Below are 26,506 nucleotides of genomic sequence, written 5' to 3'. Positions count from 1 at the left end.
AATATACAAATAAATATAATGACTATAACCATGGCCGTCAATTTTTACCATTATACCTGTAGTTTGTTGTTATTGTTGTTGCTGTCACCATTATCAAAGTTTTAACCTGTGAATAACTCCTTGTCGGAGTGATAGGAGAAAGGAGGTCTGTTCAGTGGCATTTTCAAAAAGGCCTCCAAAGCCACTGATGAGGTAAGAGTAGAGTCCTGACTACAGAGTACAAGTACAGTTGCTGTTGTAACACACTGGTCATAGTCCAACAGGTGTGTGCTTGTTTTCACAGGATAAACGGTCATTACATGATGAACTTTCACTAAAAGTTGAGCCCACTAAAGTAGGTGGTCTTTTTTGTCTATTTATTTGTTCAGACTCTTAGATAGTCGCTTTGGATAAAAGTGTCTGCCAATTGCAATACATTAATATTTGTTGTTGTGTCCTTCAGAAGGGAGTGTTCAAGAAGAAGTCTCCCAAGTCAACAGAGAATACTCCTGCTGATGAGGTGACTATTAAGTGCATACATTTTGGCTAACAGCCATCACATTAAAGGTGCAATGTGAAGTTTATTTTAAAACATTAAAAAATTCAACTGTTTGACGACTTAGTTTCAGGACAGGCAGTCATTGAAAGACGAGCTCTCGAGAAGCACTGATGACCTCTGTGAGAACAGTGCTAAGGTGGGAATGCTATACTGGAATTGTATGTAACATTATATTACAACATAAGGGTAGTCATGGGTATAGGTAGTTGATCTTGTGGTGAAATTTGTATGTTTTAGGAGAGAGGTAATGCGTTCAGTGGGTTGTTCAGGAAATCCCAGAAGCACCCAGAGGATGCTCCATCTGAAGAGGTAATATTGCAGCTGCATTACTGGAGAACCACTGTGTTTTTATTTTGATTATGTTAGTGGTGGAACCTCTGATAAGAAATGTCCATAGATCAATAAAATCATTTGACTATTTTTAAAATGTAGTGGAAGATGCATTTTTTTGTCACTGTCAACATCTCAGGCATGGGCAGTGTTGACAGAGTGTATGTGATGAACAACATCTGAAAAGAGACATGCATTGAGAGTAAGTGTATAATGCTTTTGTTTGTGTCTCTCTAAGGATAAGCGGTCTCTGTGTGGGGAGCTTTCAGCCAGTGAGGAAAGTCTTTCAGACAAGCCCAAAGTGAGTTATGCTGAACCATTAACCATAGCAATAAGAGCAAACATTTTGATCTTTCTATTGTGTTAGAGCTGACCATTTCTTCCATGCATTGCATCACGGTGTCCGACCAGGAGAAAAGCGGAATTTTTGGTGGCATGTTTAAAAAAGCCCCTAAACCCTCTGAGGAAGACAAGGACACTCAGGTGAGTGATGTGTCTGTGAGTGTGTGTTTCAGGCATGTATAAGGATCTATGTGTGGATGCATGTATGAAAATGTATACCATGTAAAATAATGTATTGTGTCTCTGAATGGTTGTATATATGAATGGATGTACGGATCTCTCTTTCACAAGTAATTCATTTTGGGGATTTCAGGATAAGGAGTCGTTATCCTCTGAATTGTCAGCCAGTACTGATGACCTCTCTGAGAACTCTAAACCTAAAATAAGTGGAATATGACGGTCATTTGATTTGACATAGAGTGGAATGGAGAACTGGTGGTGTTCCATGGTATTCTGTGAAGTTTTCTGAGTTAACATATATGAGGTCGTAATTGACTTCAATTGGTTTGCCCTTGCTGGTGTCACCTTCCTGTTTAGATAAAGAAAGAGATATGAAATGAGTTTAAATTTTATATCTAGCCATTGTTATGTAGTTCTTTGTACTTCTATGATCTGATACCCATATCTTTGATGTCTCAGGAGAAAGGTGGTGTGTTTGGTGGCATGTTTAAAAAGTCGAAACCTTGTGAAGGCTCAGATGAGGTAACTGTCCACTGTAGACCATCTTATGTAGTCTTCCAACTATGTCTTGCATGACCGATTATTTTATTTTCACACCTATTTATGTTTCAGGATAAGGACTTGTTATCTGCTGAATTGTCAGCCAGTACTGATGACCTCTGTGAGAACCCTAAACCTAAAGTAAGTGGAATGTGAATATTATTTGATTTTACACAGAGTGAAATGCAGGTGTTGGTCCATGGTATTCTGCAGTTTTCTTCTCATTTCAAGGTTTATGAGTTAAAATATATGAGGTGATATGCTTTTGTTCATAGACTTTAGTGGGTTTGCCCTTGCTTGTGTCACCTTCTTGTTAACAGTGTTTAGGTTTTGGATGGTGCAAAGTGGATTATAACAGTGTTCATTGTCAGCATCTCCATAAATGTTATATCTTGCCATTATTATATAGTTCTCTACTTCTCTACTTCTGATACCCATATCCTTGATGTTTCAGGAGAAAAGTGGTGTGTTTGGTGGCATGTTCAAAAAACCGAAACCTCGTGAAGGCTCAGATGAAGTAACTATCCACTGTAGACTATCTTATGTAGTCTTCCAACTATGTTTTGCATGCCCAATTATTTAATTTTCTCCTGTATTCATGTTTTAGGATAAGGACTCGGTATCCACCGAATTGTCAGCCAGTACTGATGACCTGTCTGACAACAATAAAACTAAGGTGAGTGTGAACTGTGGCTTTTCTGTGGCCTGTGACTTTTCTGATTTGGACTTCCTTCTGTTTATCAGTTATGAGCTAAGAAGTTTGTTTGCCCTGTTCTCCATAACTCTGTTATGATCCCATGTCCATTGTTTGCTGTTTCGGGAGAAACAGGGTGTGTTTGGTATGTTCAAAAAGCCAAAAGAAAGGGAGAGCTCAGATGAGGTAACATTTGCATGCTGAAGACTTCATTCTTTAATCCCAGATGATGTATGCATATGAAGTCCTTTTCTTTTTCACATATAATGGTTGTTTTTGTTTCAGGACTCATTATCCACTGAATTATCAGCCAGTACTGATGATTTGTCTGAAAACACTAAACCCAAAGTAAGTGTGTGCTGGCATGATGGTCTTTTGGTTTAATCTTTGTTTAATGAAGTGCTGTTCATTCCACAATATTCTTATATAAAGGTTTCCTCCGATTTTAAGATGTATTGTATAGGTTTTTGTTATTGCCTTACCCTTGACTCTCTCACCTTTGTGATTGCCTCTGGGTGTTGGGTAGAAGGTTTGGGGTTATGTTAAGAGCTTTGAAGTGATGTTAATTGTTATTGTCTCTTTCTAAATTAATAAAAGAGTGTTGAGTTCAAATGTGACAATCATATTGTGTTGTAAGTCCTTCTCTTGTCCATTCTTTGCTGTTCCAGGAGAAAGGTGGTATGTTTGGTGGCATGTTCAAGAAACCTAAGGCTCGTGAGGGCTGTCCTCCAGATGAGGTAACTGCATTTGGTCACTAATGTACTCTTACATATTTAATCCTCCAAGGTGTGTGTGTGTGTGTGTGTGTGCATGCAGTGCATCTCATGACTCAATATTTATATAGAGGCTGATTATAATGCCAATGAGTCCGACATAGATCGACTGTTCCTGCGACTGCAAAGCTGTATGTAATTGTTGGTTTCTGTTTTGTTGCAGGATAATGCACTGTTGGACAAAAACCTCTCTGCCAGTAATGATAGTCTGTCTGACAACACTACAACCTCAAAGGTAGCAATCCAGATGGTGTTGGGTGTCTGTTCTCAAAGCAAAATATGCATCAAATGTTGCAGAGCAGAAAAATAAATTGGAAACATTTTATCTGTGTATTTAATCTTCTCCGTGTATTTAATGTCATGCTAAATAACAGTTCATTGCATAATTTGTTAATGATCGTGCTACTCAATGGTACTGCTGCTTGACCCTTTGTAGCCTCCTTAATGAACTGTGTGTTTACTTGTGTTTCAGGAGAAGACCACAGGCTTGAGTGGCATGTTCAGGAGGTCTCCCAAGCCTGCGCTCCGGTCTCAGGCATCTACGGTATTCAATTAGTCACTCCCCCTACCAGTCCAGTCTGACCAGTTTAGCAGTCTAATCAGTGATCAGTGGCATGTCTGTTGATGTGTGTCTGTAGTGTTAATATAAAGGCTCATTTCCTTCTTCTATCAGGACCCGCTTAATCAGTTTAGCGAACTGTCAGAAAGCAATGACAGCCTTGCAGACTTCGACAGTTCACAGGTATTAACAGCACAGAAATGACAAATGAACATATATGATTATAGCGGGTTAAACATGTATTAAACCAGGCAATGTTTTAACACAGTAGTTTTTACCTCTCTTTGTGGTAACAACAACAAAAAATGTTGTCAATTCAATTTTACCAGGACCTTCTGTCTGTTGACCCTCAGCTTTCTGGTAGTAAGGACAATCTCCTTGAGAATAATAATGCCAAGGTAAGCTCGGCTTTGCACATCATGGGCCTGTACTTCGAAGGGAGCTTAACCTACCCAGATGTAACCCAGGGTTACTTTGTTAAACCGGGGTTGACAAAACCTGGTTATCTTAAGTGGTGTTAATCGGTACTACGACGCTGATTATGAAGTTGATTTGTTGAGCCGGGGTTAACCTAATTGGAGTTTGTGCGCGTTCACATAAAAGGGGCGGGTTGCAGCGCAAGTCACCACTTTTCAATGATTTCAATGATCACCTTATTTTACGGATGAGGAATGCACAATTATTATGCCAAGTTATGAGGAATTAAAACCCACTCTACGACAAAAATCAAATACGTCGGCAGTGAACAAAGCAAGACAAGGCAACGTATTGCAGATCGGGTAGCCTAAATGCCTAAAAGTAAAGTTTTATTTCCACATGTTCTTCAAATATGTGTTACGGAGGATTAATAGCTTGTGGAATGTCTGAAATTAGTTGAAATAATTAAATTGCCTATTTTGAGTTCATAGAAATGCCTACAGATGCAACACAATTTAGAAGTGGGCATATAGATTACAGTAATAGGATAATTGAATGTTTAAGTAGCCCCCATTGACTGATTTAGTGTATGCCTAATCCTGTGAACATTTCAGATGCAACACCATTGCCAAACGCACATGGCAGCAGGTGAAAACAAACACATTATTCAGAATAGTGGTTTATATAGTCATAGCTTGCATTAATATTTTTTAATTATGAAAACATGTAGGCCTAGTATGCTTATAGCCTTCACTTGGCCTCTGTTTTACAGCTAACAAGAAAAAGGTGTCTTTGAACACTACTGTAAGGCACCAGAGTGTTTTACAGTACCAGAGGAGTTGGCCATCGCAAATAATAGTGGAAGGCCGATTATGGAAGGGGTTGAGGGAGGCATTCGGTCGGATTCTGGTGCTGTGGAAATGTGTAGCCTTTATGTGCAGGGTACAGTTATATGCCATTCAATTCAACACGTTTGTTTTTTATTAGGCCTACTGTAGGCTATGTCCGATTTATTTTAGGCTATTCTTGCTCAGATGTTCAGCATACTGTAGGCTAGGCCTATGTCCGATTTATTTTCGGACATATTATTCTTGCTCAGATGTTCAGCATCACCGATTAGATGGAATACATGAATGTCCACATAAGGGCATTGCTATGACTGTCACGGACAGAAGACGACCCAAGAGCGCAAGTTCAAATTCAGAGTCTTTTTATTGAAGGGTTCAGGGGGGAAGAGGAGTGAGAGAAACGTGAGGTCTTGGAGGTTCCGGTTCCAGGGGTGCTAGGAGTGCCAGGGGTGTCAGGGGTTCTCGGGGCTCAGGGGAACCCACACACAACAGCAAGGTGAACAGCAGGCAGTAGTACAGACCAGGGCTAGGCACTAAACGTGGTGAGAGACAGAAGGCAGATTCGAGTTACCGGGGGGGCTGAAGATCGGAGAGTAATCGAGAAGACCCGGAAGGCAGGTCGGGATAACCGGGGCAGTAGAACAGGGAGGCAGTCAAGAAAGGATCCGAATCACAGGTAGGAGTCAGAGAGTAGACAGGCAGGCAGGTTACTGGTCCAGGTTTGAAGACGATCTGACAGGGCTTGGCTGAAAAACAGGGCTTTATATACTGGGAGAGGTTAGTGGAGAAATGCAGTGCAGCTGGCAGAGTAATTAGAGCAGAGTGGGGCAAGGTGAGGATGGTGAGTAGGAAATGCAGCTCAGCTGGCCAGGTAACAAGAGCTGAGCAGGGCGGAGCCAGGTGGAGCTCGTTAGGCAGAGTAGAGAGAGAGTGAGCAGAGTGGCAGAGAGTTGAATCAATTAAGGGTTGTTGCCAGGGAGAGAGAATGCTCATGACAGGACCCCCCCCCTAAGGGACGGCCCCAGAAGTCCCAAGAACAACATCATGCCGGGAGGGTGGAGGGGAGCAGGCGGCGGGTCAGAACTCCTCCGAGCGGTCCGAGTGAGCATCCCCATCCTCAGAAGGAGCTGGAGGGTCACGGTCGGGAGACAGGACAGGTACTGAGACAGGATCAGGGTCAGGCACAGGACAGGAAGCCGGGCGGGCAGGACGGCTAGGGACCCCTCTGGGACGGCCCCTACGGATTGCAGGCTGATCAGGATGTAGTCGGTGGAAGTCAGTGATGAGGGTCCGGTCCACTATCCTCCTGGCCGGGATCCAGGTCCTCTCCTCCGGACCATATCCCTCCCAGTCAACGAGGTACTGGAGACCCCTACCCCGTCGCCTAGAGCGGAGCAGCCGCCGGACGGTGAAGACAGGACCGCCATCTAAGAGGCGCGGAGGAGGCGGCGGCGGAGCCGCAGGGACCAGGGGACTTTCATGGACCGGCTTGACCTTGGAGACGTGGAAGGTGGGATGGACCCGCATGGAAGTGGGCAACTGAAGCCGAACCGCCGTTGGACTGATGACTTTCTGCACAGGAAAAGGACCAATGAAGCGAGGGGCCAGCTTTCGTGATTCAACCCGCAGCGGCAGATCCCGGGCAGACAGCCAGACCTTCTGACCAACCCGGTAAGTAGGTGCTGGGGCCCTCCGTCGGTTGGCACCGACGGCGTAGCTGGTTCCTGACTTCAGGAGCATAGTGCGAGCCTGGGCCCAAGTGCGGCGGCAGCGGCGGGCATACGCAAGAGCAGACGGACAGGTGGCATCCACTTCCTGGCTGGCAAACAGTGGGGGTTGATACCCGTAGACACACTGAAAGGGGGAGAGCCCGGTGGCGGAACTAGTGAGTGAATTATGGGCATATTCCACCCAGAGCAGGTGTTGAGCCCAGGCCCGGGGATCTTGGGAGGCCACGCACCTCAGTGCCTTCTCCAGCTCCTGGTTCATGCGTTCAGTTTGGCCATTTGACTGCGGGTGGAATCCAGATGATAGGCTGGCGGTGGCCCCAAGGAGATGACAGAACTCCTTCCAAAAGGTTGCTGAGAATTGCGGCCCCCGGTCTGACACTATATCCTGGGGTAGGCCATGGATACGAAACACATATTCCAGGACCACCTGGGCGGTCTCCTTAGCAGAGGGTAGTTTAGGAAGAGGCACGAAGTGAGTCATCTTACTAAAGCGGTCAACAATGGTAAGGATGACTGTGTGTCCGTCAGAGGGCGGAAGACCCGTAACAAAGTCCAGTGAAACGTGGGACCAGGGCCGCTTGGGTACGAGTAGGGGTTGCAGCAACCCAGCAGGAGGCTGGTTGGGGGTCTTGTTTCGGTTACAAGTGGGACAAGCTCGGATGAATTCTTGGACATCCCGTCTCATCCGCCGCCACCAGAACCGCTGGCGGACCAGATGAAGGGTGCGAGTGATGCCGGGATGACAGGCCAGACGGGATTCGTGCCCCCACTGGATCACAGGTGACCTGAGATTTGCTGGAACAAACAGACGGTTGGGGGCGCTGGTGCTTGGGCCTGGCTGGTTCCGAAGAGCCTCCATGACCTGCTTCTCGATCTCCCAGGTGAGGGCCGCTACGACAAAGTGGCTGGGAAGAATGGGAGCTGGCATGGCGGTGATCTCGTCCTTCTGAAACATCCGGGAAAGGGCATCAGGTTTGATGTTGCGAGATCCCGGGCGGTAGGAGAGCGTGAAATTGAAGCGGGTAAAGAACAGAGACCACCGCTGTTGACGGGAGTTCAGCCTCCTGGCTGTTTGGATATACTCCAGGTTTTTGTGGTCTGTCCACACTACGAATGGTTCCTTTGACCCCTCTAACCAGTGCCGCCATTCTTCAAGGGCGAGCTTGACGGCCAGCAGCTCGCGGTTCCCAATGTCGTAGTTGCATTCGGCTGGGGTTAGCCGACGGGAGTAGAAGGCACAGGGGTGCATCTTGCCATCCTCGGCTGCTCTCTGAGAAAGCACTGCACCCACTCCCACGTCCGAAGCATCTACCTCCACCACAAACTGCCTTGCTGCATCTGGCATCTGGAGGATGGGAGCGGAAGTGAAACGTGTCTTGAGGCTATGGAAGGCCTTATCAGCAGCTGCTGTCCATTGGTACGGCTGTTTAGTGCTGGTTAGCGCCGTGAGTGGTGCAGCCACTGTGCTATAGTTTCGGATGAACCTCCTATAGAAGTTCGCAAAGCCCAGGAACTGTTGCAACTTTTTCCGAGACTCAGGGACTGGCCAGGACGTGACAGCCGACACCTTCGTGAGATCCATCTGAATGCTGCCCTCGTTGATCACATACCCCAGGAATGAAACGGTCTTGGCATGGAACTCGCACTTCTCTGCCTTCACGAAAAGAGAGTTCTCCAGCAGGCGGCGCAGGACCAACTGGACATGGTGCGTGTGTTCTGACAGAGTCTTTGAGAATATTAAAATATCGTCAAGGTACACAAAAACGAATGTATTTAACATGTCCCTGAGGATATCATTCACTAGGGCTTGAAAAACTGCTGGGGCATTGGTGAGGCCAAATGGCATGACGAGGTATTCATAGTGGCCGGTTGGTGTGTTGAACGCAGTCTTCCACTCGTCTCCCTCTCTCACCCGCACCAGATGGTAGGCATTGCGAAGGTCCAGCTTCGTGAATACGGTGGCTCCCTGCAGCAGTTCGAAGGCAGACGAAAGTAAGGGCAGTGGGTAGCGATTCTTAACCGTGATGTCGTTCAGACCCCGGTAATCTATGCATGGACGAAGAGAACCGTCCTTCTTACCGACGAAGAAGAATCCCGCTCCTGCGGGGGAAGAAGACGGTCTGATTATCCCGGCGGCAAGAGAGTCATTAATGTAGTCTTCCATGGCCTTTCTTTCCGGGGCTGACAGTGAATACAGACGACCCTTGGGAGGTGCTGTGCCAGGCAGGAGATCAATCGCGCAGTCATAGGGTCTGTGTGGGGGTAGAGATGTCGCCTTGGATTTGTTGAACACCTCTTTCAGGCTGTGGTAACAGGTCGGAACATTGGATATGTCGGGGGTAGCGCTAGATATTTCCCGATGAACGGGCAGGGTGGCCCCCCTTAAACAGGTCTGGTGACAACTCCTTCCCCACGAACGGACTGTTCCTGTCTCCCAGTCGATGTGGGGGTTGTGCTGACGGAGCCACGGGTATCCGAGAATGAGTGGTTGGCCAGGTGAGTGTAGGAGGTGAAACTGGATGGACTCTTGGTGGTTTCCTGACAGCAGAATTGTCACAGGGGCTGAGATGTGAGTGACCGTGCCCAGATGATGTCCATCCAGGGCTCGTACAGGAATGGGTTGTGCCAGTTGATGATGGTTCACGTCCAGTCGCCGTGCAAGCTCAGGGTCCATGATGTTTGCTTCGGCTCCAGAATCCACAAGGGCGGCCAACGTATGAGTCGTGTCGGAAAGCTGAAGGCGGAGATGAAGCAGGGGTTTTCGAATGGAGGGAGACTGAAGACTTGTTGAGCTCACCCGGATCTCCCCTACACCTGGTGAGCTGCGGCTTTTGCCGGACAGGTGGCGACCATGGTGATTTTCACCACCACAGTAGAGGCAAAGGTTGGAGGTTAGACGGTGCCGACGCTCCTCGGGAGTCAGAGAGGCACGGCCAATCTCCATGGCCTCAGGCTGATTGAGTTGGCCTAGGGACTTGACAGGCAGGGGCTGGACAGAGGAGGTATCGACCCGAGTGCGGATGGCAGGTTGACTGAGACGCCCCTTCTCCCTCCTCCGGGTCTGTATACGGCGGTCAATGCGGACGGCAAGGTCAATGGCGGCATCAAGCGTTGAGGGCGGGTCATGAGAAACAAGCTCGTCTTTGATATAGTCCGCCAAGCTGTGGAGGAAGGCTTGCACCAGTGCCTCTGAGTTAAACGAGCTTTGACTGGCCAGGGTACGAAAGTCAATGGAGAAGTCTGCCACTGTCCGATTGCCCTGACGGATGGTGAGCAGAGCTTGTGACGCTTCGGCTGTTGGCGAGCCTAGATCAAAGACCTTTAACATCTCCTCCTCAAAGGCACTGAAGGAGGCACAGGCTGGAGTTTGCCGGTCAAATTCCGCCGTTCCCCACAACCGAGCTCGGCCGGTGAGATGGGTGATGACATACCCCACCTTGGCTCCCTCCGTTGAGAAGGTCCTGGGCTGTAGTGCGAACTGGATTCGGCAGCTGCTCAAGAATGGTCTTACTTGCTTTTGGTTTCCATCGAAACGTTCCGGGTTCCCAATCTCTGGTTCAGGAGTGTGGGGATCTGGTGGCAGCACTGCCGGTGGTACAGGAACAGAAGAACCAGGGGTGGGTGCAGGTGGAGTAGCCGGGTTTGAGAGTAGTTGCAGGGCTTGGGCTAGCAGTTGTTGCTGCAGTTGGAACTGTTGCTGCTGCTGTTGAAGCTGTTGCTGTTGCTGCTGGAGAAGGGAAGCGATGTCGCCAGCCATCCGATTGATGTCTCCCTCAGTGCGTTCCAGTCGCTGTAGGGCAGTCATCTCGGGCTCTTCCTCCATAGTGGTCAGGGAGTGCGCTGGGTCCATGATGGTCAGATCGTTCTGTCACGGACAGAAGACGACCCAAGAGCGCAAGTTCAAATTCAGAGTCTTTTTATTGAAGGGTTCAGGGGGGAAGAGGAGTGAGAGAAACGTGAGGTCTTGGAGGTTCCGGTTCCAGGGGTGCTAGGAGTGCCAGGGGTGTCAGGGGTTCTCGGGGCTCAGGGGAACCCACACACAACAGCAAGGTGAACAGCAGGCAGTAGTACAGACCAGGGCTAGGCACTAAACGTGGTGAGAGACAGAAGGCAGATTCGAGTTACCGGGGGGGCTGAAGATCGGAGAGTAATCGAGAAGACCCGGAAGGCAGGTCGGGATAACCGGGGCAGTAGAACAGGGAGGCAGTCAAGAAAGGATCCGAATCACAGGTAGGAGTCAGAGAGTAGACAGGCAGGCAGGTTACTGGTCCAGGTTTGAAGACGATCTGACAGGGCTTGGCTGAAAAACAGGGCTTTATATACTGGGAGAGGTTAGTGGAGAAATGCAGTGCAGCTGGCAGAGTAATTAGAGCAGAGTGGGGCAAGGTGAGGATGGTGAGTAGGAAATGCAGCTCAGCTGGCCAGGTAACAAGAGCTGAGCAGGGCGGAGCCAGGTGGAGCTCGTTAGGCAGAGTAGAGAGAGAGTGAGCAGAGTGGCAGAGAGTTGAATCAATTAAGGGTTGTTGCCAGGGAGAGAGAATGCTCATGACAGGACCCCCCCCCTAAGGGACGGCCCCAGAAGTCCCAAGAACAACATCATGCCGGGAGGGTGGAGGGGAGCAGGCGGCGGGTCAGAACTCCTCCGAGCGGTCCGAGTGAGCATCCCCATCCTCAGAAGGAGCTGGAGGGTCACGGTCGGGAGACAGGACAGGTACTGAGACAGGATCAGGGTCAGGCACAGGACAGGAAGCCGGGCGGGCAGGACGGCTAGGGACCCCTCTGGGACGGCCCCTACGGATTGCAGGCTGATCAGGATGTAGTCGGTGGAAGTCAGTGATGAGGGTCCGGTCCACTATCCTCCTGGCCGGGATCCAGGTCCTCTCCTCCGGACCATATCCCTCCCAGTCAACGAGGTACTGGAGACCCCTACCCCGTCGCCTAGAGCGGAGCTCCTTCCAAAAGGTTGCTGAGAATTGCGGCCCCCGGTCTGACACTATATCCTGGGGTAGGCCATGGATACGAAACACATATTCCAGGACCACCTGGGCGGTCTCCTTAGCAGAGGGTAGTTTAGGAAGAGGCACGAAGTGAGTCATCTTACTAAAGCGGTCAACAATGGTAAGGATGACTGTGTGTCCGTCAGAGGGCGGAAGACCCGTAACAAAGTCCAGTGAAACGTGGGACCAGGGCCGCTTGGGTACGAGTAGGGGTTGCAGCAACCCAGCAGGAGGCTGGTTGGGGGTCTTGTTTCGGTTACAAGTGGGACAAGCTCGGATGAATTCTTGGACATCCCGTCTCATCCGCCGCCACCAGAACCGCTGGCGGACCAGATGAAGGGTGCGAGTGATGCCGGGATGACAGGCCAGACGGGATTCGTGCCCCCACTGGATCACAGGTGACCTGAGATTTGCTGGAACAAACAGACGGTTGGGGGCGCTGGTGCTTGGGCCTGGCTGGTTCCGAAGAGCCTCCATGACCTGCTTCTCGATCTCCCAGGTGAGGGCCGCTACGACAAAGTGGCTGGGAAGAATGGGAGCTGGCATGGCGGTGATCTCGTCCTTCTGAAACATCCGGGAAAGGGCATCAGGTTTGATGTTGCGAGATCCCGGGCGGTAGGAGAGCGTGAAATTGAAGCGGGTAAAGAACAGAGACCACCGCTGTTGACGGGAGTTCAGCCTCCTGGCTGTTTGGATATACTCCAGGTTTTTGTGGTCTGTCCACACTACGAATGGTTCCTTTGACCCCTCTAACCAGTGCCGCCATTCTTCAAGGGCGAGCTTGACGGCCAGCAGCTCGCGGTTCCCAATGTCGTAGTTGCATTCGGCTGGGGTTAGCCGACGGGAGTAGAAGGCACAGGGGTGCATCTTGCCATCCTCGGCTGCTCTCTGAGAAAGCACTGCACCCACTCCCACGTCCGAAGCATCTACCTCCACCACAAACTGCCTTGCTGCATCTGGCATCTGGAGGATGGGAGCGGAAGTGAAACGTGTCTTGAGGCTATGGAAGGCCTTATCAGCAGCTGCTGTCCATTGGTACGGCTGTTTAGTGCTGGTTAGCGCCGTGAGTGGTGCAGCCACTGTGCTATAGTTTCGGATGAACCTCCTATAGAAGTTCGCAAAGCCCAGGAACTGTTGCAACTTTTTCCGAGACTCAGGGACTGGCCAGGACGTGACAGCCGACACCTTCGTGAGATCCATCTGAATGCTGCCCTCGTTGATCACATACCCCAGGAATGAAACGGTCTTGGCATGGAACTCGCACTTCTCTGCCTTCACGAAAAGAGAGTTCTCCAGCAGGCGGCGCAGGACCAACTGGACATGGTGCGTGTGTTCTGACAGAGTCTTTGAGAATATTAAAATATCGTCAAGGTACACAAAAACGAATGTATTTAACATGTCCCTGAGGATATCATTCACTAGGGCTTGAAAAACTGCTGGGGCATTGGTGAGGCCAAATGGCATGACGAGGTATTCATAGTGGCCGGTTGGTGTGTTGAACGCAGTCTTCCACTCGTCTCCCTCTCTCACCCGCACCAGATGGTAGGCATTGCGAAGGTCCAGCTTCGTGAATACGGTGGCTCCCTGCAGCAGTTCGAAGGCAGACGAAAGTAAGGGCAGTGGGTAGCGATTCTTAACCGTGATGTCGTTCAGACCCCGGTAATCTATGCATGGACGAAGAGAACCGTCCTTCTTACCGACGAAGAAGAATCCCGCTCCTGCGGGGGAAGAAGACGGTCTGATTATCCCGGCGGCAAGAGAGTCATTAATGTAGTCTTCCATGGCCTTTCTTTCCGGGGCTGACAGTGAATACAGACGACCCTTGGGAGGTGCTGTGCCAGGCAGGAGATCAATCGCGCAGTCATAGGGTCTGTGTGGGGGTAGAGATGTCGCCTTGGATTTGTTGAACACCTCTTTCAGGCTGTGGTAACAGGTCGGAACATTGGATATGTCGGGGGTAGCGCTAGATATTTCCCGATGAACGGGCAGGGTGGCCCCCCTTAAACAGGTCTGGTGACAACTCCTTCCCCACGAACGGACTGTTCCTGTCTCCCAGTCGATGTGGGGGTTGTGCTGACGGAGCCACGGGTATCCGAGAATGAGTGGTTGGCCAGGTGAGTGTAGGAGGTGAAACTGGATGGACTCTTGGTGGTTTCCTGACAGCAGAATTGTCACAGGGGCTGAGATGTGAGTGACCGTGCCCAGATGATGTCCATCCAGGGCTCGTACAGGAATGGGTTGTGCCAGTTGATGATGGTTCACGTCCAGTCGCCGTGCAAGCTCAGGGTCCATGATGTTTGCTTCGGCTCCAGAATCCACAAGGGCGGCCAACGTATGAGTCGTGTCGGAAAGCTGAAGGCGGAGATGAAGCAGGGGTTTTCGAATGGAGGGAGACTGAAGACTTGTTGAGCTCACCCGGATCTCCCCTACACCTGGTGAGCTGCGGCTTTTGCCGGACAGGTGGCGACCATGGTGATTTTCACCACCACAGTAGAGGCAAAGGTTGGAGGTTAGACGGTGCCGACGCTCCTCGGGAGTCAGAGAGGCACGGCCAATCTCCATGGCCTCAGGCTGATTGAGTTGGCCTAGGGACTTGACAGGCAGGGGCTGGACAGAGGAGGTATCGACCCGAGTGCGGATGGCAGGTTGACTGAGACGCCCCTTCTCCCTCCTCCGGGTCTGTATACGGCGGTCAATGCGGACGGCAAGGTCAATGGCGGCATCAAGCGTTGAGGGCGGGTCATGAGAAACAAGCTCGTCTTTGATATAGTCCGCCAAGCTGTGGAGGAAGGCTTGCACCAGTGCCTCTGAGTTAAACGAGCTTTGACTGGCCAGGGTACGAAAGTCAATGGAGAAGTCTGCCACTGTCCGATTGCCCTGACGGATGGTGAGCAGAGCTTGTGACGCTTCGGCTGTTGGCGAGCCTAGATCAAAGACCTTTAACATCTCCTCCTCAAAGGCACTGAAGGAGGCACAGGCTGGAGTTTGCCGGTCAAATTCCGCCGTTCCCCACAACCGAGCTCGGCCGGTGAGATGGGTGATGACATACCCCACCTTGGCTCCCTCCGTTGAGAAGGTCCTGGGCTGTAGTGCGAACTGGATTCGGCAGCTGCTCAAGAATGGTCTTACTTGCTTTTGGTTTCCATCGAAACGTTCCGGGTTCCCAATCTCTGGTTCAGGAGTGTGGGGATCTGGTGGCAGCACTGCCGGTGGTACAGGAACAGAAGAACCAGGGGTGGGTGCAGGTGGAGTAGCCGGGTTTGAGAGTAGTTGCAGGGCTTGGGCTAGCAGTTGTTGCTGCAGTTGGAACTGTTGCTGCTGCTGTTGAAGCTGTTGCTGTTGCTGCTGGAGAAGGGAAGCGATGTCGCCAGCCATCCGATTGATGTCTCCCTCAGTGCGTTCCAGTCGCTGTAGGGCAGTCATCTCGGGCTCTTCCTCCATAGTGGTCAGGGAGTGCGCTGGGTCCATGATGGTCAGATCGTTCTGTCACGGACAGAAGACGACCCAAGAGCGCAAGTTCAAATTCAGAGTCTTTTTATTGAAGGGTTCAGGGGGGAAGAGGAGTGAGAGAAACGTGAGGTCTTGGAGGTTCCGGTTCCAGGGGTGCTAGGAGTGCCAGGGGTGTCAGGGGTTCTCGGGGCTCAGGGGAACCCACACACAACAGCAAGGTGAACAGCAGGCAGTAGTACAGACCAGGGCTAGGCACTAAACGTGGTGAGAGACAGAAGGCAGATTCGAGTTACCGGGGGGGCTGAAGATCGGAGAGTAATCGAGAAGACCCGGAAGGCAGGTCGGGATAACCGGGGCAGTAGAACAGGGAGGCAGTCAAGAAAGGATCCGAATCACAGGTAGGAGTCAGAGAGTAGACAGGCAGGCAGGTTACTGGTCCAGGTTTGAAGACGATCTGACAGGGCTTGGCTGAAAAACAGGGCTTTATATACTGGGAGAGGTTAGTGGAGAAATGCAGTGCAGCTGGCAGAGTAATTAGAGCAGAGTGGGGCAAGGTGAGGATGGTGAGTAGGAAATGCAGCTCAGCTGGCCAGGTAACAAGAGCTGAGCAGGGCGGAGCCAGGTGGAGCTCGTTAGGCAGAGTAGAGAGAGAGTGAGCAGAGTGGCAGAGAGTTGAATCAATTAAGGGTTGTTGCCAGGGAGAGAGAATGCTCATGACAATGACGAGTGACATTAGAGACTTCTGCCTAGATCATCTGACAAAGATAACGAATTCCTTCGGCTGACAATCTATATCTTCATAGAGAATATCGTATATATATAGTGGCGATTGCTGCTCTTTGGAACAGGGGAAGCTCTGATAAAACTGGTCAATTATTAAATTAATATTATTAAGGTGCTATGTTGTTCTTTGAGGGCAAAAAATTATCCCAAAACCCAGAGTTGGCATGGCATCATGTAGCCTACACCGTTATATAGCGCGCTACCTAACTTAGCCTAAATACACAACTGAAACAAAAGCAAGTCACAAACTCTGTAACTCCACATTACATTAACTCCACAGAAACCGACTGTATTACTCCCAAATTATGAGAATTTGAGCTGCAACTTGCCTTGCCTCTCGACTTCACCTGTCAACACTAATGGTACCGATCCACTTGCACGACACTTCATTTCGTCGTGTCGCATAGATGTTGCGCTGCCTCCCCACGTTCAGTTGTGTGTGGGCGTTTTGTTTAAAAAGCTCATACTTAGTTCGTTTTAACGTATCTTAAGTGTTTTTCCACAAATGGACCACAATTTTAGACATGTACTTAACAGTATACAACACATTAATAGCCTAAACAAACTATGCAAGCCATTTGGAAATCTTGTTTTATTTAAACTACTCAATGCAATCTCAAATCCTCACCAGAAACACCAACAGTCAATATATTCATCCAAATCCTAGTTTCGTTTGTTTTATGGACTAGCCTACTAGGTGGTCGTGGAAGAGATCGTTAAAACATTATTTGTCTTGTAAGCGGAACCAAAGTTTCACAGGCACCGTTGTGGTAGACAAAGGACCTACAACCTTGTCCTTTCATTGGAGAGTCGCCTCGCGTTCAACGGATTAATTTGCATAAAGATGGGCTTTGCCCAGCTTTTTGACGTGCGACATATTTTCAAATGCAGCGCTGCCTTCCCGGAATGCTTTGCGGGCGCGTTAAAGTCGCTTGACGTCACCCATAGGACTAGAGTGGAATGCGACACGACAAAATGAAGTGTCGTGCAAGTGGATCGGTACCGTAACAAAGATGGTTGATTACGAAGATACTTCATGAGAGGCCATTTCCTGTCCCTGGAAATTTATGCAAATAGGGTAGCAGTACACGCCCCCGCACATTTATGCAGTGATCGGGCTCTCTTTTTAACATTGAGGTCTATGGCAGAATCCAAGAATTTCCCAGAATTTTTCAAAGCCTTATTTTTCTGAGCAATGGATGCACATTTCGGACACGGTAACATGATCTCCAAACCCTCCTCCCTATTTCAGTAGAATGTCGTGATAGTATGACCCTCCAGTCGGGAGAAAATCTACATTAATGAAGGTGTAGGCTACACCAAGTTTATTTTGTACTCTGGCTTGTCTGGCGTGGAACCGAGGCGTTCAAACGTAAATCATACGTCAGTGACACGCCCCTGTGCAGGCGGGAACTGAACCAGAGCCCGTCTCTGACTGAACTGCACTTTGCCCTCATAGACATGAACTAGGACGACCCATCTTGCTACGCATTCATTATCTTTGACCGGAACGTTAACGCATCCCTTGAACTTGAACCACTTCCTGTCAGATCGCGACATATGCTGTCAATCAAAAAGAGTCCAGCCTCTATGACGGTTCCTCCAATCATCATACAGAAGCTCGGCGTCCAGGCCATCCCACTGTCCCATTCACTCCCAGAGACGCCGGGCTTCCCTGGAAATGACGATTTTGTGGCGCTTGTCCAATAAACGTGTAGCTTTTCTGCACTGAGATCAGCCCACTCTGTAAGTGCCATTGAAAGTCCAGTGAAGCCGAGTGTCTATGGGTTTTTTGCATGGTTTTTTGATGGATCGTGTCGTCACAGCAATGTATTACGGGTGCGAAATCACGATAAATGACCGACAAAACCTTATTTGCTGAACAAACTAGCCATGAAGATGAACATGTTTTCAGCATGTTCTAGTTGGAATAGTAGGCTAGAAGCTAATGTAATAGTGTTATTTGATGCGATTTTCTGTGATATTTTAGAGGAGGCTGAGCTTCCCCTGTAGTCTTAGAGCAATCGCCTCTTTATATATATATATATATATATATATATATATATATATATATACCGCCATATATAGACTATATATATATATATATAGTCTATATATGGCGGTCTCTAAAACCCCTCGCCCTGCGAAGAGAGCCCCTCACGATTTGCGCTCCAATGTCGTATGGATCATCCAGGTACGCCGACAATAGGCGTGTTCGACTTGAGGCAGATCTGTGCAGATCTGACTTGATGTGATGCATGCTGGGTTGAACACAATGCATACTGGGATGGACGCAATGCTTGCTGGTAAGAAATTCTGTCCGACTTCTGTCAGCCGGGGAGGGACCTACCACCGTGACACCATGTCACATGACCTTAAAATATCGCGGGAGTCTTAGCCTGCAGACAGATCTTGCAGTTGCCTTCCACGAGCTGCACGAGCTAAAACACGCCCTCATGACGTCAGTTCAAAGACGTGATAGGGCCATTTGGGAGGAATGTCCTCATGACGATTATGACGGGAGTCTCATGCTGCTTCCTTATGTTGGAATATGCGAAAATAAACAGAAATTGAAGGGATACCTTCTTATACGTGATTTCTGCAACAATGGTAGGCTAGCCTACTGAAAACGTTTGGATATTCTGTTATTTTCTGCTGTTGGCTAAATAGATAGACACACATATAGGGGAAACACTTGATATTGAATTTATGTGCTACAATGCAGGCCTGTTAACTGTATGACAACAGTGGTTTATTTAAACTACATCATAAGAATTTATTTCGTCAGTCATCATGCTCATTTTAATGAGTAGGAATGAAAGTTCTGCTGTGTTTATTGCAAACAGCATTCCGCGATATCTCCCGCGAGTCACGTCAGGCAGACTGTAGCCTGCCTGTCCGGGATGAGCTGCCCTCTGTTGTAGCTCCTCCCGGCTAGCCTCCGAAGATCACGTTTACGTAGAAAGCCAGACCAAGTCAGACTCAGTCCAAGTCGAACAAGCCTATTGTCTCGAATTGTTAGTGGAGGGGTGATACTTATAAAGGGTGTGGTTAATGGAAACCTCGGGTTAACCAAGAACATAACCTGCTTGGAGCAGGTTTGAGATGCAGCGTAAATTGCCATGGCAGCATACCTCGGTTGAAACATATCCACCTTTCGTAGTACGGGTTAATCGGGAAGTTACGCCACACGTGATCAAGTTACTCTCGAAGTTACCCAGATAAGCCAGTAACCTCGCTTCGTAGTACAGGCCCCAGTTCTCACACAAACATACACACACAAACATCTTTCTATCATTGTTTTTGAATCAAAACAAAAATGTTTTGTTTTTGTAATAGGAGAAGAAAGGAATGCTGGGGATTTTCCGGAGGTCACCAAGACCTGCAGAACAGGTAATAGCCAACAAAATCAGTCTCACACACAAATCCAAGAAGCACATGATGTGGAGTCAAATTAATGAACTATGAACAACCGTTTCCACTCTTGTTGAGTAGTTACATTGCTGTTTGTTGTCAAGAACAGTTTGTGTCACACTGAGACTTCCAAGAATATATTTAAGTGACAAACCTGTGTAGATGGTAAGCATCCTAAATCAAGAGCACTATGGCTTTGTTTTGTTTAAACCATAAGGCTCTTCGGTTTTATGTACCACTTAACTTGTGAGTTAACTTGTGAGTTGTCGGTCACTTAGAATACCTATCTGCTGTGAGACAGACTGCTGTGTGTGTCTGATCTAGATTAATGTAAGCCACCCTCTATCTTTCCCTATCAGGCTGGCACAGACGCGGATGAAAGCCAAGGTCTGGTGAGAAAAGGAAGAAGTCTGAAAAAAAAACGGGTGTGTTCTTGAACCACAAGGAAATAATCTTATTTTCCAATCATATCAGACCAACCTGTTCTTTGTTTGAGAGATCAAGCTTAAAGCCGCTTTGACTTTGGGCAATGCCACAGTTATCTTAGGAATTAGATAGTACAATTTAGGTATTAGATGGTACAACTAGACATTGGTACAACCTCAGCTGTTACAGTGTGAAATATTATTGTTGAAATGGCCGTTACTGCTATTGATTCTGGGCTGTTGGCTGCCTTTAGGTTGTGTCCTTCCGAGTGAAGAGGACTCTACCCAGAATGCCCAAGTTCTCCCTTAGTCCCTCGGCTCAGGTGATGCCAGCCTTCTCCGTTCTCACTTCCTCATTTCAATGCTGCTCACACAACTCTGTTTCTGCAGTGCCACTTGATACTTCATGAGTTAGGCTTTACCGAGGCCTTCTTACAAAGAGTCTTCATTCCTGGCTACAAAAACAAACCCTTACGTTTTATTCAGATAGCGCATATTCTTCCCATCTACATGGACATGATAATACTTTGTTTTTTGTGCTATTGTCATTTTGTGTTGTTCTTGTACAGTATGACAGGTGAATATCTGTATTTATGAATTTATTAAGAGATTTATGTTACATTGGGGTTGCCTAGTACATTGGGGTTGGCTAATTATAGGCGTAGAGTCTGTTGACTCTACGCCTATAATTATTTCAAAAGCATGAGCAATTGACCAGCTTTCTGATATTATTCTCTTGTATAGATGTCAGATTTCCTGGTACTGGCACGCACATACCATTATCAACATAAGTTATTTGTTTCCTGATTTGTTTATCACTCTTTTTTTGAGTAGGCCAACTTACTAATGAAAGAATCTAAAGAGGAACCGAGCATGTTTTTTTTTTCTTTCTCTCAGTTCCATCTCCTGACAGAAAGGTTATTGTAGGATTGTTGTGAACATTATCACTGAAGATAAATCATTTTCACTTCCATGTTCACACCACAGAGCGCCAGTAAAGAGCCCCTTCTGGAGGAGCCTGTGGAACTGCAGGAGATACTGGCAGTGCAGGTCAGACTCTTTCTACTTCTTGAAATATTATTCAAAAATCAAGTGAAGGTGCACTATGGTTGAAGACGCCACTCACATAGAACATTTGGAGAGAGTTTCATAAAGAAATCTAACATCTCTCTCCTAGATCTCTTCCTATTGAATACCTCTAACCTAGACACTCCTCTCTGGCCTCTAGCTTCTCTCTCCCTCTAGACCTCCTGTTAAACACATCTTTCTCCTACATGTCTCTGTGTACTGGCACCCTCTGTGTCTCCCTACCTAAACTAGATGTACCGCATAGCGGTACAAAATATGACCGCCGCTCAGTCCTGTACATCCGTTCCGCGAAAATAAATCACACTTCAATTTGTCTCCATCTTTTACTCCATCCCCCACTCTTGAAACTTTTGTGTAGGCCTATGCTTGTTTGGCATGCCTGAGTGTGTGTGTGTGCAGCTGCACAGAAAGTAGCCTACTGGTGCTGAAAAGGTGAATAGATTGTAGAACAGCCAAAGAAGATGTAGCATTGTTATAAAACCTTTAAAATCTCTAAACAATCACAAGTAGGGCAGTTCATCACAGTTCATCCATTGCAACTGGATTGATGAAAGGTCACTTACACCTGTAGGCTATATTGTATTTGGGAAAAGCAAAAGGTATCAACATAATGTTTTTAATATATATATATATATATATATATATATATATATTTATAAACAAAAATATCTCTGTCAGTTCCATGCCGTTTTGACAAAGGTCATTTTTGGATGGATGGATTTTTTGTGAATGTGTCTTCTTCTACATAAGATTTTAGTCATCTTTAGTTCATGTGATACTTTATGGTCAATGCACAAATGAAGTAACAGTAGTCTGAAACGTTATTGTTAATGCACAAATGAAGTAACAGTAGTCTGAAACGAAATGCTGTTTTACATCTAACCAGTGGTACAAATAACTGACATGTCCAAATGGGCCTTGATGAAATGCGTCGCTAGACTGTTCATACACATTTTAACGGGCCAAAGTTGAAGAGCTGTTGTCCGTTATTGTTCGTGCAAATATAGGCTGATTCATGTTCCCTTGCATTGTGTAACTGAGGTCCATGGCTAGTCTGGCTTTCACCAGACCAAGCTCAATCTTTTAAGAAATCAAAAAATAAATAGCGGGCAGATCAGGCTGGGTTCTCCCAGCCTAGTCCATAGGCACCCGTTATTGTTTAATTTTCCGATTGAGATATCCACGCTCTGGCTATTCTAAATGCAAAAATGCATCAGGGAGTTATGACAAAACTGTCACTAACAAATTAGATCCTAATAGAAAGCTGTTAGCTTCCCTAAGCTACAGGTAGGCTTATAAGGTAGGCCTATTTACAACATAAATTGTCAATAGGCTAGGCTGGCGACACAAATAAAATCTCCTTTGGGAACCAATGGCTTACGCCTTACAGTATCAAGCGGACTTAAACTGCCATATCATGGCGAAAAGTTGTAATAAAATTCACGCAGCTCCATGAGTCAAGGAAAGCGCGAATGAAGTAGCCACTTCTATATGGGACCCACTACACAGTAGGTGTGTTGCTAAAGCAGCCATAATGAAATGAAGGTGTCATTGTTTGGATACTTCACACACACGGGCTTTTTAATTTCACAGACTACAACTACCAAGCTGGAATCAAAGCACATCGATTCCCCTCTCACACCCTGCACGCACTTAAAACAAATAAACAGGCATCTCAGTCTCACGCATTTATAGGCAAAACTGTACACAGACCGGTGTAACGTTGGTAAATCTTCCATTGCACAGAATGATTTTGTAGCACGTGCAACAAATGACAGTTGAAAGATACAATTACAGTGCTGCTATCAATTTGCTTGGTACTGTATAACCGCATTTATAGTTTTCTAATGCAATTAATCAAATTGGCCTCCATTACTCAACCAACGCTAACGGTAACATTATTGTACCTAGGTCCTTATTGAAATTATAAGATTAACGTACCTGCAGTAACAACCAAGCATGTCCGATAAACATCCTCAGATTTATTTCGGCTTCAAGAAGAAATGGGAATTACATTTCATGTGAACATCGTCCTATACTTATTAGACGTTCTCTGCGGTAAACTACAGTCCTTGTAGGAAGCGTCCATTGTTTTTCCAACCCACTTTTAACTTCCAACAAAATTACGTCTCACTGCAACGATGCGCCATCTAGTGGACAAACGACTACTTATCGCCAATACTGGAAATGCAGCCATGATGATTATGATGAATATTTGGCTTTCTTTTAATCCTACTGAATTTGTAATTATGTATCGGCCGTTCTAATACAGATAGTATGTGGGTGCCTGTGTGTGTGTGTGCATGTGTATACAGTATGTGTGCACCGTCATCTACAGGCCAATGAGTGTACAGTCACTAAATGTACACATAACCTAATTTTTTTTAGACCCCCCATGGATTAAATTCTACGAAACTTGGCCTACCCCCAGAGAATGCCAGGTCAATCATACACATAAAATTTGGTGCAGTTCTGAACATCTTAACTGAAGATAGGGGCGATTAAAGCAGAATAATATTGCATTTTCATTTTTTACCGGGGGGGGTGCAAATCACAAATGAGTGATTATGGGCCAGGTTGATGTGGGCCCTTGAGACCAACATACCATAAAAGATTCTTCTTCCTCAGTGCCACGGTTCAGGTAGTTATTTAGGAAAAACTGCTTTATTTGCGGTTCGGGGGGCCCAGCACGGGGGGGGGGGGGGGGGAGTGGCCCCCGGGGACAAAACTAAATTTTTCCATAATAGTCTAGTGTGGCTACATACCCACCATATTTCATGTGCACCGGTGTTCGGGTATCGGTGTCCCGGGTATCGTTGACCAAAAATTCAGGAAGTAGATGACTCAAAAAAACTTTGACAATCATTATATGACCGCTTCGCCAGCGGCGGTCATAATAATGTACTGAGGCAGCTGACTGTCGTGTTGTCTGTATTAATTCCCAGGAGACCACAGAAGAGCAGGTGGAGATTCAGGAGGTGGAGATGGCAGCCTTCCCCACAGAAGGGAACCCCCTGGAGGTTGAAGGGGTGAGGGGCTCTCTGTGTGTCAAACTCATTCTATTCTGCCAGAAATATTCTTTTCACAGAACTTGTGTGGTGCATTCAGATTCTTTGAAAAGAGGGCAGAAGCAGACACATTGTATTTAAACTGTTAAATTTCATTCCAAACTATTGTAACATTCCAAATTGTTACATTTCAACGGTAACTCTTCATCCAGCCTCACTATATGTTCGTGGAGAACTACCTCCTCCAATCGTTTGAAAAGTGTTCACTTATTTAAAACACACACACACACACACACACACACATTCCATTAATATGTTTATTTTTTTCTGCTTTCCTCTGTGCCCCAGGATGGGGAAGGTCTACTGGATTGGTGGAGAACGGTGGAGGGTGAGTGCATCTGAGATTAACAGCTGAACCCCTATAGTGCGGCAGATTAGAGAAACATTTGTTCAATTTGTGATACAAGCATCAAACTTGGCACTTTATCCAAAAACCACATTAGCCACGTAAAAAATCCAATATGGCTGCCATATTCCAAGATGGCCACCATTGAAAGCCATTATACTTGGTTTTTGACTTGGATTGGGATTGGATAATCACATTTTGATGATCTTGATATCTAAATATAGGTAAAAGGGTCTGGACTTTCCAATTCTACAATAAAATGTGAAGAATGTGTTAAATTGTGAAGGTAGACACAATTAACCCATTTAAGCCCAAATTTTTCCCAGACATGCAAATATGCAAATCATGTGTTATTAGCAACCCTTTGAAGTAATCAATAATTTGTTTTGTTTTTTTAATGTAGAAAAGTAGATGAAAAAGTGGGATAATATGCGTATACTCAATTAAAGGTTGCGGAAATTGCTTTTTTGTTAAAATAAAGGTATTCTGACAGGACTTTTCAAACTGATATGAACACTGAGACCAATGGCAATAATAAATATGAAAAATATGTAAACATTGTTTATTTACCAGGAGCTTCGGCTCGTTAAAATAGAACCCTGAATGTGTATGTCACAAACACACACACAGACATACACACTCACACACACACAAATACACACACACACACACAGACATACACACTCACACACACAGATACACACTCACACACACACACACAGACATACACACTCACACACACACAAATACACACACACACACAGATATACACACACACACAGACATACAGACTCACACACACACAGATATACACACTCACACACACAGATACACACTCACACACACACACAAATACACACACACACAGATATACACTCACAGACACAGATATACACACTCAGACACACACACAGACATACACACTCACACATACACACACATATATGTATGTGTGTGTGTATCTGTAGGTGGGTGTGTGAGAGCAGCAGGCAAAGTGCATGTCGCGTGCAATGTGAAGTCCCCTTGAGTGTGTATGTCTGTGTGTGTGTGTGAGGGTGTATGTCTGTGTGTGTGTCTGAGTGTGTATATCTGTGTGTGAGTGTATATCTGTGTGTGTGTGTATTTGTGTGTGTGTGAGTGTGTATCTGTGTGTGTGAGTGTGTATATCTGTGTGTGTGAGTGTGCATGTCTGTGTGTGTGTTTGTGTCTGTGTGTGTGTGAATGTGTATGTCTGAGTGTGTATATCTGTGTATGTGAGTGTATATCTGTGTGTGTGTGTGTGTGTGTGTATGTGTGTATTTGTGTGTGTATTTGTGTTTGTGTGTGTATGTGTGAGTGTGTATGTCCGTGTGAATGTGTGTGTGTGAGTGTGTATATTTGTGTGTGTGTGAGTGTGTGTGTGAGTGTATGTGAGTGTGTGTGTATGTCTGTGTGTGTGAATATGTGTATGTGTGTGTGTGCATGTGTGTGTTTGTGTGAGAATATGTGTGTGTGTGTGTGTGCGTGTGTGTGTGTGTGTGTGTGTGTGAATATGTGTGTGTGTATGTCTGTGAGTGTGTGTGTCTGTGTGTGTGAATATGTGTATATGTGTGAGTGAATGTCTGTGTGTGTGTGTGAGTGTGTATATCTGTGTGTATGTGTGTGTGAGTATGTATGTGTGTGGGTATCTGTGTGTGTATGTGTGTGTATATGTCTCTGTATGTGTGTATGTATCTGTGTGTGTATGTGTGTGTTTATGTCTCTGTATGTGTGTATGTATCAGTATGTGTATGTCTGTGTGTTTGTAGGTGTAGAAGTATGTGTGCATCTAGATACAACATTCTATCCCACCGGTCACTATTGTGACCGTTAACATGTTTACTCATTCTGCAAACACACCAAAGACATTTGAATAACTATAAATGTATATATCATAACTAGACACCTTAAAGACCATGTGTACAAAAAATATTTGTTCTATGTTTATTTTAACATACTTTAAAA

The 26,506-nt window shown here is 46.7% G+C and overlaps 1 protein-coding gene across 8 annotated transcripts in view; it reads left to right on the top strand.

Annotated features, from left to right (window-relative positions):
• Positions 1-26,506, top strand: part of si:rp71-1g18.13 (uncharacterized protein LOC560271 homolog) — a 76,000-nt gene that overhangs the window by 14,641 nt on the left and 34,853 nt on the right. For 5 of the 8 annotated variants that reach the window (XM_042075703.1, XM_042075624.1, XM_042076132.1 and 2 more), the window contains exons 21-45: positions 136-192; positions 284-334; positions 443-499; positions 603-674; positions 776-847; positions 1,107-1,169; positions 1,280-1,351; positions 1,524-1,592; positions 1,850-1,912; positions 2,003-2,071; positions 2,385-2,447; positions 2,538-2,606; positions 2,751-2,810; positions 2,910-2,972; positions 3,293-3,361; positions 3,561-3,632; positions 3,870-3,941; positions 4,071-4,139; positions 4,286-4,354; positions 19,521-19,574; positions 19,955-20,020; positions 20,275-20,343; positions 21,008-21,070; positions 24,055-24,138; positions 24,466-24,505. In XM_042075703.1, the coding sequence (XP_041931637.1) occupies positions 136-192; positions 284-334; positions 443-499; positions 603-674; positions 776-847; positions 1,107-1,169; positions 1,280-1,351; positions 1,524-1,592; positions 1,850-1,912; positions 2,003-2,071; positions 2,385-2,447; positions 2,538-2,606; positions 2,751-2,810; positions 2,910-2,972; positions 3,293-3,361; positions 3,561-3,632; positions 3,870-3,941; positions 4,071-4,139; positions 4,286-4,354; positions 19,521-19,574; positions 19,955-20,020; positions 20,275-20,343; positions 21,008-21,070; positions 24,055-24,138; positions 24,466-24,505 (1,627 nt within the window). The remainder of the gene's footprint in view (positions 1-135; positions 193-283; positions 335-442; positions 500-602; positions 675-775; positions 848-1,106; positions 1,170-1,279; positions 1,352-1,523; positions 1,593-1,849; positions 1,913-2,002; positions 2,072-2,384; positions 2,448-2,537; positions 2,607-2,750; positions 2,811-2,909; positions 2,973-3,292; positions 3,362-3,560; positions 3,633-3,869; positions 3,942-4,070; positions 4,140-4,285; positions 4,355-19,520; positions 19,575-19,954; positions 20,021-20,274; positions 20,344-21,007; positions 21,071-24,054; positions 24,139-24,465; positions 24,506-26,506) is intronic. The other 3 variants (XM_042075886.1, XM_042075795.1, XM_042075966.1) reach the window with 3 other exon arrangements.

Source organism: Alosa sapidissima, chromosome 1 (genome assembly GCF_018492685.1).
Source record: "Alosa sapidissima isolate fAloSap1 chromosome 1, fAloSap1.pri, whole genome shotgun sequence".
NCBI classification, from domain to species: domain Eukaryota; kingdom Metazoa; phylum Chordata; class Actinopteri; order Clupeiformes; family Clupeidae; genus Alosa; species Alosa sapidissima.
The sequence above is the reverse complement of the archived record's forward strand: the minus strand, read 5'-3'. Positions and strand labels throughout refer to the sequence as shown.